The sequence below is a fragment of the Stegastes partitus genome, unplaced genomic scaffold (genome assembly GCF_000690725.1).
Source record: "Stegastes partitus isolate 25-593 unplaced genomic scaffold, Stegastes_partitus-1.0.2 Scaffold31, whole genome shotgun sequence".
Lineage (NCBI taxonomy): Eukaryota > Metazoa > Chordata > Actinopteri > Pomacentridae > Stegastes > Stegastes partitus.
The window spans coordinates 725,641-738,369 of NW_007577762.1; the positions used below are offsets into that span (position 1 = coordinate 725,641).

General features: G+C 42.0%; 1 protein-coding gene across 1 annotated transcript in view; it reads right to left on the bottom strand.

The window, feature by feature from the left end:
• gpc1a (glypican 1a) overlaps positions 1-6,555 on the bottom strand; it is a 49,028-nt gene extending 42,473 nt beyond the window's left edge. The window contains exon 1 of the mRNA XM_008299697.1: positions 6,198-6,555. Coding sequence (XP_008297919.1) covers positions 6,198-6,348 — 151 coding nt within the window. The 5' untranslated portion in view covers positions 6,349-6,555. The remainder of the gene's footprint in view (positions 1-6,197) is intronic.
• Between the last annotated feature and the right edge of the window lie 6,174 nt (positions 6,556-12,729).

Sequence of the window (12,729 nt, forward strand, 5' to 3'; positions counted from 1 at the left end):
AAACAAATGTTGAAAAATGGAGACATCAGCTTTTGTTGGAAAGCTGCAGGGAGCTCATGCCTCCTGCTGTTTTCCTGAAACTCTACAACAAAGGTGAAGAGTGCAAAGACATACAGTAGATTGAAATAAACTGGAATTCTAGTAATAGAGATTTTGAAATATTAGCTTACGTCACAAGCATGCATAGCACATGTATGTAAAGTTCCTATGAAATAAATCCATGTTGTGAAAGTTTAAAGCACTTCATTATGTTCTACAGAAAACATGTAGAACTCCTAATATGGTTTTGTTGTTTTCATAAAGACAATCAGTATTGAAGTAGCAATTAACTTTTTACTCAAAAACTTAAGAAGGATCTGAACTTTTTTTTCTACTCTGGACTTATGACAAAGTTTTGTGAATGGATAGTTTCATCAGTCATTATTCAAATAACAGAAGCTCATATGAATACAACGATTAAACTGAGTGACTAACTGTGTTTCCATCCACTTGCGTTTTGCACTTTTTTATTTGTGGGGGAGAAAAAAAAAACACTCCAGGGAAGCAGTCAGAAATTCCAAAAAGTCAATATGTCACAAAAATGTTTTTATACTTGGATGAGGTGGAAAATTTGATGTATCAATTAAACAAATGTGACAAAGTGTGAAGAAAACCAGCTTTTCCTGATCTACATGAAGTGACTTAAATGTCACTCCAGTTCCCGCTCTACTGGAAAGAGAAACTGCAGAAAACGTCATCAGACTCATGCAATAATTCTCATATGAGAACATGAATTTGCATCACGTTTTGTTCTTGCTTTATCGACCCGACCTGTTCTCCTGCACCGGTTTAACAGCGCCCGGCGAAAGAACAAACGCCACCAGCTGTTTATCTCAAATATCCGAGTCCAAATGTTCACATAACAGCAGTAGATGGAAGCAGATTTTCAGGAAATTTGATTAAATTTGAGATAAATGTGGGTGGACACTTGACTGAGGAATAATAATATTGGATTACTCCTCCACCCTTGGTGCTGTTTATCTACCAAGATTGTGTCCATGCAAATGAACGGAGGCTCTCTAGCTGACTGAGCCTTGTTAAAGAGTTATTGGCTGGTAACCAAACCTGTAATGTATCCTAATCTAATGGTAATCTGACCTAAAACACAGTGTATCATGTTAAACTCTGTCATTCAAACACATAACCTTTCGCTGGTATTTTCTATGGTCTTTCAAACATACAACAACGTGACAAATGCTTAATGTAACACACACACAAACACACACAGGCGTCAAAACTCAATACCTTCCTGTGCAGAGTGTGAAGTGTGCAGGTTATACACTCGGCCTCTGTTTCGGTGTCACTCGATCACATGGGTGTGTGCTGCTCTGCGCAGACAAAGCATGTGTGAATGAAGCTAAGTGTCTTCCCTGGAGAAGGTGTTGCCTTTCAGTGACTTTTAAACACACACACACTATAGGACGAGCCGGTCTTTAACTATTGACCAGGTGAAGGGTACAATGTGAGAGTTAGAAACGCTCGCAGGCACAAAGACAGACAGGCAGACAGCAGGAAAGACGACTTCCATTCACATGGTGTTAAATCTAAAGGACAATGGGTGCGAGCAGGAGCTGAAAAGAATAGGCTTCTTTTTTTAAAACTCTGGGAAGGAATTTAGAGCATCTGCTTGTCATATTACACATTTTACTTTGGAATTATGATATTGAACATATCCACTTACACGTACAGGTCTCACACCCTGTCTGTGCCTGGCAGTAACATGCATTTTTATGAAATTATACTGCATTTGAAACTGACTTCTTTCCTGTGCAGACTGGTACACTGTATGCATTCTCTTTTATGCAAATTTCAGTTTATGCTGCCCATATGTGGTGTCGACACAAACTGCATTTCTGCTTTATTGTTTGGCCGAGTTCCAGTCCAAGAGGAACTTCTAAGCATGTGTTTTGGCTTGGAAAAAATACCACAACATAAGGAGGATTTGGACCACTCATCTTTCTCTGCTAACTGTTTAGTTATCTGAATTCACCTGTGAAAACTTAAATGTATTGGAAGAAATTCCAATTTCATTTGAGTGCACTTTTGTGTTGACGCCGTGGGACTGATTTGTAAGGCTGTTTCACTGATGTGAATGCACAGCAGACGCACAAACGCTACCTCACAACCGGGAGGGACAGTCGGGCATCAAACTCAGAAGCTGGCATGGATACTCGGTCTTTAAAACTGAGCTGAGAAGTTTGGTGTATTCTATTAAATGTAGAGACGGGTTTGTAAAAACCAGCTAAAACAGCCTAGAGGCGTACTTCCAGCTCTGGAACACTGTACTTACTATACGTTGTGTTCATATTATATGAGATGATGCTAGAGTCAGAAAGCATTTCCCATGTCATCAGTCTTCAATTAAATCCAGATGGTTGTATAATTACAGAGTTGGCCATGTGAGGATGAAATGTTGTGCATCGTATACATAACATTTTGGGTTAAAAAACACCGTCTACATCGCCTTGATGCAACACCTCCATATTTGGTTGGTTTTCTGGCACTTCTGCCTGAGTAAATGCCAAGATGGTCAATGGAGCCCAGACACAGTAGGAAGTCCAAAATTCTCCAGAACCCCTGTGCTCAGCACACCTCAGGAATAGTCACTGACAGGATGCTACAGGTCAATCTGTAAGTAGCAGCTGTATCCTGTAGAAACTGTACTGTGTGTTTCTCTGTGTATGAAACTAGAAGTAAGGCAACTGTCTGTGTAGAACAACATGGCCCTACTGGAGTATGAACAGAGCATTTGCACATGGATGCAGACAGCATGAACTGGCCCATGGGTCTATGAAGCTTCTCTCTTCACTACCTGCTCACTGCAACTGAGCACACCAGCTCACCTATGACTCCACTCGGTAAAACTATTCTACTCTACAAAAGTTGTAATATTGGATTAGGCCAGTCATGGATGTTCAACCCAGACACTAATTCATTCAGGAAGAATGCTGATACAGAAAGCTGACAGGATTGGTTCCTGAGATCTGTTAGGTATAAAACCTCAGCAGTCGGAGTCTGTATATTTGAGACTGTTACTGGCACACGGCAGTTTTAAGATGGAAACACTCAGCCATGAACTTGACTGCTTTTTTCACTCTTGATATGTGTTCCTGCATCTAAAAAACATAGTAACAAGGTAAAAAAGAAAAAAAGAAACTTGACTTTTACTGGAAGGGGTCTTTAAAATTCATCCTGTGGGGAACATGAATGTTTTAGCATCTTCCAAGGCAATCCACTGAACCACCGTTGAGTTATTTCAGTTTGAACCAACATGTCTGTCTCCACAGGGCCACGCCACTAGTGTGGCTAAAACGTATATACACCATGAATCTGTGTATTTCTATGGCATTGTTGTGGTTTAGAAAGGCAGGTACTGCATTTTGTAGTCATATCAGAGACTCCAAGCTAACTTTTAATGGCCATCTGGTGATCTTTATTGCTGTATATACTGAGGGATTTGTCACCCAGTGAGCTCTGTCAACTGAAGTAACCTTCTCCACCACTGCTGTGCTCTGCAGATAATGCTAACTGTGAACTGCTCGTGACTGCCAACAGCTGGGTCTTGTCCCAAATCATTAGGGAAGTGTTTGTTCCTCAGAATGTGAGTCCGCTGCACAGGAAGGCCACAGGGCTGAAACATATGTCCATGTGTTTATTGCGCGGAGAGACAATAGATACATGAAGTAGTCAAATAAGGCTGTAAAAACGTTGCGCCTTAATTTAGGTGTTACTAATTTTGCCTCTGATGATGATGTTTGGCCAGTTTTACACTGGCGTCCCTGCAATTGAGATTTCAAATTGTATCCAACAAGGGAGAACACTACAATATACGCATTTATGCACACTAAGATAGTCAGTCTGGTTTACGACAGAGTCTCTGACACATTCTAGTTCTCTTACCCCTAAATCCTCCTCCTTTTGTCCAGCATTAATCTTTCCTTCTGCTTTAAGAGCTTTCATTAGTATGAGAGGTGACAGAGATGGTTTTAATATTCACTTCAGAGCTAACCTTTGGCAGCAATGAAAAGAAAGACATATCGCCAAAATCTGTAATAACAAAAAGCTGTGAGTGGAAAGCAGTTACTGTTGAGCACTTATGTCATTTACTGTAAAGTCTACTTGCGAAAACAGTGACGAGTGCAAACACTGGAGCAAACAAGCATGAAAGTTGTGGTGCAGCTGTATCATCCAAATAATTCACATTCCTGACTGATACTATATGTAACTCTGTATCCACAAGGTGTTTCCAATTGCATATAGTCGCACTACAATTTTGAGCACATCAGGATTGTGAGCTGTCCTCCAGAGAGACGCCGGCAACGGAGTGCAGCAGAGTCTGTGTCTACCAGGCCTGTAAAGCTCCACTTCACGTCTCTGAGATGAGAAAGATTGAAGAGCCTTCTTCCGGGGAATTCTGTCGCCATTTTTTTTTTCTTGTTTTGTTCCTATCTTGTCGTCAGATTTAATGAGTTTTGGGAAGGTAGAACTCTTGTTCAAATAACTAGAAGTCCAAGTGAGTGAAGCTCTGTGCTTTTCATCTGTCAACAAAAGATGAGTTTTTAATGGAAAGGGAGGGAAAGTGTCGTGTCGGGTCTCTTCCACGGTCCTCCGTGAAGCACCGACGGAGGCCTTGGGTGACTCACTTGCTCTGTCTCTGTCAACCTGCTTCACTGTCTGCTTCTTCTGTTTCTTTGCTTTTCTCCCACATTTCCCTGCCACAGTGTTATCTGTTTGCTGCCGTCTATCTCCATCACACACCCACACATACACACATCTAATATTAATAACCCAGCCGCCCATACGGGAGCGATTTCATTGACACAACATGAAATGACCTTCAGATCATACACACAGAACGCACACCTCAATCTCGCCTCGCTTTCATCTCCTCCTCTGCGAGGTCGCTACCTTCTGTCCATCTTTAGGTGAAATACGGGATGAGACGGAGAACGACAGATGATTGCCTTTAAGAGGAAAACAACTCCATTTCACTTTCCTCAAGGCCAAGACAGTTTAATCAGTGTTTGTGGACGGCAGCGAACGCGAGAGACGAGATAGAGAGACTTTGATGTGTGCTGTCTGGCTGACTGACTGGATCTCAAGCTGACTGATTACTTGACTGGCTGGGTAATTGACTGATTGATTAAATGCATGATTGCCTGACTAGTTGGCAAGCTGACTGACAGGACGGGGTCCAGGGAAGAAACAAAAGAATATGGAACAATTGTAAACCACTTATTCTCTTGTTCAACTCTGCAGCAGCTTATGTTAAGATTGCTGAGCTATAGTTGTTACTGGATATTGCCCCAGGCGGGCCTAAATTATTAGTTTATGCAAATAGAAAAAAAACAAAAAAAACAGGCCATTTCAGCATCCATTGAGTCACACACACACACACATACACACACACACAAACACACACACCACACCTGCAGTCCAGTGCAAAAGCAGACAATGAAAAAATGCCCCAGAACACATCAGTGCACTGCTGCTATTCAACAGCCAGATCTATACGCTCCTCTGCAGCTCATATTAAGAGCTGCTCACACCTGCAGCGCAAAAACATTTGCAAACAGCCACGAATGCAATGAACAGATTACAATAGCTCCACACGACTTTGTGCTTACAGCAACCTGCAATCCTGCCCTCAGTAAACAATGAATCGCCCCAGAAAGGACAATAATAGACATGTGCAGGAGTGCCTATAGAATGGGACATCACTTCACTTGAGATGCTCAGTCAGGGAAATGGAAAATTGAGGGGAGGCTAGACAAATGCACAAAAGGCACATGGGCTGAGATGCAGCATCAGATAAGAACACCTGCTATTGGGAACAATAAGGCAAGTGAATGTAAGATAAAACTTGGCTAAAAAAAAAAAGATGTAGGTGCAGATTTGTGAACATAGATGGGAGCCTCATTCACACCAGCCACAGTGCACTTATTTATGTATGAAACAGAGTATTGTTGGGATGTGTATCCTAAAGGAATATTACATTAGAAATAATGCAAACACACTATACATCCCTATATTGTTACCATAAGAGATAACAAATCCTATTATATTAACATTATATCACTATTATATCTATGTTTGATGGACAATCATTTCAAAACTGACTTAATAAGTGCATCAAACACTTCCTCCAAAAAACTCACCGGAGATCTCAGTCTGAGGTACCCCGACCAGAGTGAACCCTTTCCCGGTGTAGAACTGCCGCAGGTCGGCGCAGCTCCGGTCCGCCCCGGCGGCCGGGCCCGGTGCTGCACACAGACACACCGCCGCACACAGGAGCACCGGGAGACGCATCTTGTCAGGTGTAGTCCTTCTGTTTTCTCCTCACAGTCACACAGAAAATCCCGAGCAGGAGTTCTTGGAGGATTCCTCAGCGCTTCGTTGCTCTTTTTTTTCTGTTCTATCTCTCAGAGTTGTGTCAGAAGAAGCGTCCCGTTCAAACTGCACAAAGCTCCGGTGAAGTAAGAGAGAGAGAGCGGAGGGAGGGAGGCGGTGCCGGTGGCGGCCGGTGCGGGCTGTTTTCTGCGAGAGAACAGAGCTGCGGCGCGGCTGGAGGTGTCAGGTACACCCCGCTGCTCCTCCTCCTCCTCCTCCTCCTCCTCCTCCTGATCGCTGCTGCTGGCCGGGAGCTGCAGAGATGCGAGAGACAAAAGAGAGAGAGAGAGAGAGAGAGAGAGAGCAGGTGTCGCTCAGTCACAAGTGCTGCAGATCCTCAGTGAGTCCCAGCGACCGACTGCTCAGGACGGAGAGCAGCAGCAGCAGCAGAGAGCCGGTGTGAGGAGAGCAGGACGGAGCGCTGCTGCTGTCCGGGCTGCGGGACAATAAGTGTCGGAGGGAGTGTTCAGGCGGAGCTGATGCTCTCTCTCCGGCTCTTTGTGTGTCAGTGTGAGTGTGGGTTCTGCCGCCACGAGAACACGAGCTACACAGCGCCACCTGCAGGGCCCACAGCCAGAGAAAAGATGTCTTCAGTACTTTTTTAAAAATATCATTTTTTGAGTGTTTAGTATAGATTTTTTTCTTCCCCTTTTTCTTGCAGGTTAGTTAGCTCTTTTAATCTGATCACATTTGCAGTTTTTATTTGATGGCCTTTTATATTATTATATATAATATTATTTTAGTTTTATTGTAAATACCAACATTTTTTCACCAGTTTTTTTTTTTGGCCTTTTTTTTTTTAGTTAGGACAGTCAAGAGAGAGACAGACAGGAAAGTGGGGGAGAAGAATAGGGGAAGGACTTGCAGGAAAGGGCCATGAGCAGGACTCCAACCCATGGCTGCTGGGTCAGGGACTAGTTGAGCTATCAAGGCGCCCCAATACCAACAATTTTTGCCCATTTCTGTAAATACCAGTATTTTAGGCACCTTTTTGCAGCTTTATTTTCAACCAGAACAATTTAAACGACAACTGCATGCTCTTTTGTGTATTGTTTATCTGTCTGTATGTAACATGTGTAAGCTACTGGATACCTTGAATTTCCCAAGGGGATAATTAAAATATACAGGGCGTGTAGGAAACATTCCAGGATTGGTGTCACGAAAGATATACGGCCGTGACTCGATAATCCGACACCAAATGTAAAACCTTCTTTTATGTCAGATAGCAAGGCTGCCCGGTTGTCAAGACGGAAGTCGAGATACAAGGAGGGACGGATGCTTGAAGGCTCATTTGTTGTTAATATTTATTGTTTATAGTTGTTATAATAACTAGCGTATTGCTAGAACACTACGCATCGCTGGATTTCACGCCTCATTGACCGGTGCGATTGGACACGTTCCGGCCAATTCCACCCCGTCAGAGTGCACCCCCGAATTGGAAGTGTCCGGAACGCACAGGCAGTATTTGGCCGCTGATGCTCTGTCGTGACAGCCATCTTGGTGTCGTCCATGTCTTCAAAATGGGTCCCCTTGATGACTCCTTGAGCTTGGGGAAGAGGAAAAAAATCCCACAGAGCCAGGTGGGGTGAGTAGGGAGGTTGCTCCAGCACGGCCATGTTCTTCTCAGCCAGGAACTGTCGGATGCTCAGGGCATTGTGAGCAGGCGCGTTGTCATGGTGAAGCAGCCACGACTTGTCCTGCCACGACACTCGCCTCTTCTCACACACTGAACAAAGGAAACGCCACAGGATCTCTTTTTAGACATGCTGGTTGATCGTCTAGGCCTTTGGCAAGAACTCACAGTGGACGATGCCTCTCACATCGAAGAATGTGATCAGCATGACTTTGACTTTGGACTTCAACTGTCTCGCTGTCTTCGGCCTTGGCGACGTCGGACTCTTCCACTGAAGGCTCTGGCGTTTGGTCTTTGGGTCGTACTCGAAGATCCATGACCCCTAATCACTGATGACTCTGCCTAGCAAGTCTGGTTCGGTTTCAAGACGCTCCAAGATGTCCTGACACACTTACATGCGTCCAGCCTTCTGGTCATCGTCCAGCAGTTTGGACGCCATCTTTGTGCAGACTTTCCACATGCCAAAATTTTCAGAGATTATTTTCAGATGTTGTCCCGGTTCATGCCCAGCTCATTTGCGATTAGTCGAACAGTCAACCAACGCACCTGATGCACTCAAAGTTGGCCTCAGCCCTGCTTGTTGAAGGCCTTCCACTCCTGGGGTCGTCTTTCACATCCTTGCGTCCCTCTTTAAACCTCTTGCACCACTCAAATACACGTACCACGTCATGTACTACTTGTTCAACACATGTGGTTAATGACTGCATTTGTCTGTTGAATGTTCTTTTCTGAATTGATCACCCATACAAAACTGTTATTGTTTAGTTAGATCTATATACAATGTGAAATTTGAAAATACCATCTGTGCCTGAAGAAACACACCTGAAGGTGATCATATTGATCAAAACATTCAGTCACCGTAACTTTTCTTGCCTTGAAGGTTTTATTTTCTTTGGTCCAGCATTTGATTTCTAGTTATATTCCAGGGATCCCCCTTTAAAAATTCACTGTGTTTATTCTCATTAATTTAAAATGATAGAGTACACAGAGACAGAGTGTATTGGTTTTATGGTCTTTAATCATTCTGCAATGTGTTGGGCTGAAACTATAATAAATGATAAATAAGGAAGGACCAAAATCGATGAAGATTGTGGTGTTCGTCTCCACTTAGAAATCGGAGTAAAAATGGAGATGAGCAAACTAGAAAATGAAAATAAAACCTAAGGATGTGCTTACATTAGAGCAGTTCTGTTTCACTTTTCTGAGAAGATCAGGCATCTATTCTGTTCAAATCTGTGCTATTTGACAGCAGCAATGGAAGAAATGTTCAGATCCTTTAATAAAATAAAAACACAGCAATGTGATGATACCCCACTTCAAGTAAAAACCTGCATGAAAAATCATATTTACGTAAAAGTACATAGGTATTAGCAGTAACGTGTAGTTAAAGTAATAAAGTAAAATTCCTGCTGAGTATTGTACTGTAGATGACATCATTAGATTATTACTAGTGAAGCAGCAGTGTGTGAAGAATGACAGAGGACAGAAGAAAAAAATAAGTTTTGAGACACAAAACTTTTCTTTCAGACTTTTTCTCTGATCTTTTTAGTGATTATTGATGAGATATTGGATCATTTGAACATTTATCGAGATGAAAAGACATGAGAAATCACTTTTTGATGGAGCTGTGAACAATTCATCGACTTCTGAAATTGAGCTTGACTACACACTGCCTCTTTGTAAGAAGCAACAAAGGCTGGAAACCACTGATTTCATCTTTATTATGTCCCTTTGAAATGTAGTAGAAGTTTAAAGTAGCATAAAATGGAAAAAACTTAAGTAAAGTACAAGTTCCTCAAAATTGCACTTAAGTACAGTGTAAATGTACTTTGTTACCTTCCACTGCTGTTTAAAAGACCCCTTCAGACAATTAGAATACAAATAATCATTTACTTTTCCACACAGCACCTGAAAAACAACATCACAAAAGGCTTTACTTGGGAAATAAAGCACAGAATAAAGTAAGATAAGAGTTAAAGAAATAAAACTGGTAATCTTCGAACGGAAAAAATAGATCTTCTTTGTGACCTTAATAAAATCCTTTTTTTAAAAAAAGATGGCTTTGATTTAAGAGATTGTTTCTGCAGACTTCAAATCTTCTGGCAGGGAGTTTCAAAGCTAAAGGGATTTAGCTGAATTATTCTTCACTCGCAGTGTTCACTTGGCCTGCAGCCTTCCAGTCGAACTGCAGCCACTTAAACGGTGATACTGAGGTCAGGATTTGAGATTCAATAGCAGATTTTCTTTCACAAGTGAACGCATGAAACAAAATGTGTCATGCGAACTGAAGAAATTAGCCTTTCCGCAAACAATCCTGACTCATAAAGCGGTCCATGTGTCTCTGCAGGGCGGTCAGTGGCTGCTAGAGATTCAGTGCCTTTCCTCGGTTTTCCGGGGCTGGTGGACGTGACCAATGAGCTGTCAGAGGCTCCCCAGTCTTCACATCCAACATCCTCCCCAGCAGCAGCAGCAGCAGCGCGTCCAGAGGCTTGCTGCAGAAGGTCAGCAGCAGCTCTGAAATCTGACACAGAAATGCAGCTGAAATAAAAACATAAATTGTTGGACTTTAAAGAAACAAAGGGTTTAGATTAGCTCTCATTAGGTTTAAATTAGATGTGGCAGAGGAGTGTACAGCTGGAATGTGTGTGGGTGATGTGAGCGCTACACAGGTCAGACTCAGGGTTAAGGCATTTTAATTAATAACACAACGTACTGTAGCGGACCATAAAGAGATTTAAACCTCGGTGGCTTTATTCTGCGGAACAATGTGTTCATGAGGAACTCGGAAACAAAGAGGATCTTTGATTTTTTTTTTTTTTCTTATTGCTATTTTAGATACAATGACATGCTCCAGAACATCTGTGTCCCCGCAGTTCAACTGCTTCCATCTTTGTGGCAACAATGTGGGGGAAAGCCCGTTGCTGTTTCCACATGACAAAGCCACAGTGCACAAAACCGGGTCCGTGAAGAGATTTTTGAACTTGATGGCCTCAAACAAGCCCTGACCTCAACCCCATCCGCTCCTTTAGAATAAACTTGAAACTGACCGAGAGTCGGCGCTCATCACTCAGCAGCAGCGGCACAACATCACTAACGCTCTTTTGGCTCAATGGGAGCAGTTGTATCTGAAAATGAACACAAGTAGTTTTAGAGTAAGATGCTTAACAATCACATATGTGTGTCTGGGTGGCCCAGAGGTTAAGGCACTGACCATAAAAAGCAAAACATCCTAACCTAAAATTCCTGTCTCCTCCCTTGTTTCCTGTTGTCTCACTGCTGCTGGTTGGAAATAAAGCCAATAAGTGCCCCAAAAATGTGGCAATTTACAGTCATCCTCAGATGTATTCAGACCCTTCCATTAAAGAAAAGGCAAAATTCACAATAGTCACTGAAATAACTGGAAACTGAAAAAAGTAATAAATAAAAATTTGCTAAATTATAATTTAGTGAAATAAGACACTGAACCACAATTCAAAAGCAATGCCATGATTTTCATTAAATTTTTATTTATTATTACTTTTGTTAATTTCAACTTATTTCAGTGACAGCTGTTTTTTCCTTCATTAATGGGAGGGTATGGATACATTTGAGGACAACTGTTATGTCTAAACTAAGCTGCAATCTGAAAAATGAAGCCAACTGGAAAGTCCCTCAAACTGTAGTTCCTCAAACGACCACTTGAGGCTGGCTCCAAAACGAGTCAACCTCTATTGACCCCCCATGTTAAAATGTCCAACTTTAAAGCAGAAATAAACATGTTTCTAGCCTGGTACAAAAAATGGTATTGGTCTCTGTAGCTTATTTCCCTGTTTAACACAACTGTACAATGGGTTAATTTATTTTTTTTATATAACTAACCCTTTTAAATTGCACTTAATCTTAATCTTATATATAATTATAGAACAGTCCACGGCTCCTCTCATGCTCCACCTCTTTGCTCATTTTGGGATTAGCTGGGAGTTAAGAGGAGTTAGGCACTGCCAAGATGGTGATGTCTGGCAGCACCACGCCACAAAACGGCTATTCAGTAAAACCTTTTGGTGAAGTCACTGAGGGTTCATTCATTTTTAGACCTACGTATAGCCTGTGGTTTAGGCCCTTTGTGTCAAGTCATTTCCAGTCTATTTTTGTTATCTCACTACTCCTGATAAGAAATAAAGCCTGAAAACGCCCCCAAAAGTGTGAAAGTGTCTAAACCCTGTAAAGCGCTGCAGTCCTGCGTATTTCAGTAGTTGCAGTGTCAAGGTGAATTGCTTGTGTTTTAAGATTCAATAACATGCCGACAAGCAGTTTAATCACAAAATCTGAAATCCCCTGCACACATATATATTTTTTTTTTAATAACAGAAGACATTTTAATTTATAGTAATAAAAGTTATCTCACTCCCATCCAGTCTTAAAGTCAGGAATTATGACATGTACACCCTGTACTGCTTTTTTTAATTCATGTGTTCATCAATCACTTGTGTACGAATGACACAAAGGAAAAGCCACTGAACGATGTCAACATTAAGCCAGGGATAACCTCATCATCATCAGCCAGAACATGTTGCAGCACAGGGAGACCAAAGCTTAAAGTTAAATGCCAAAAGTGTTATGATAATCTTGGGTATTTAACACTTTGTCAGCTGTTTAAGGACAACTTCTAGGCCTAGGACACACCTTCA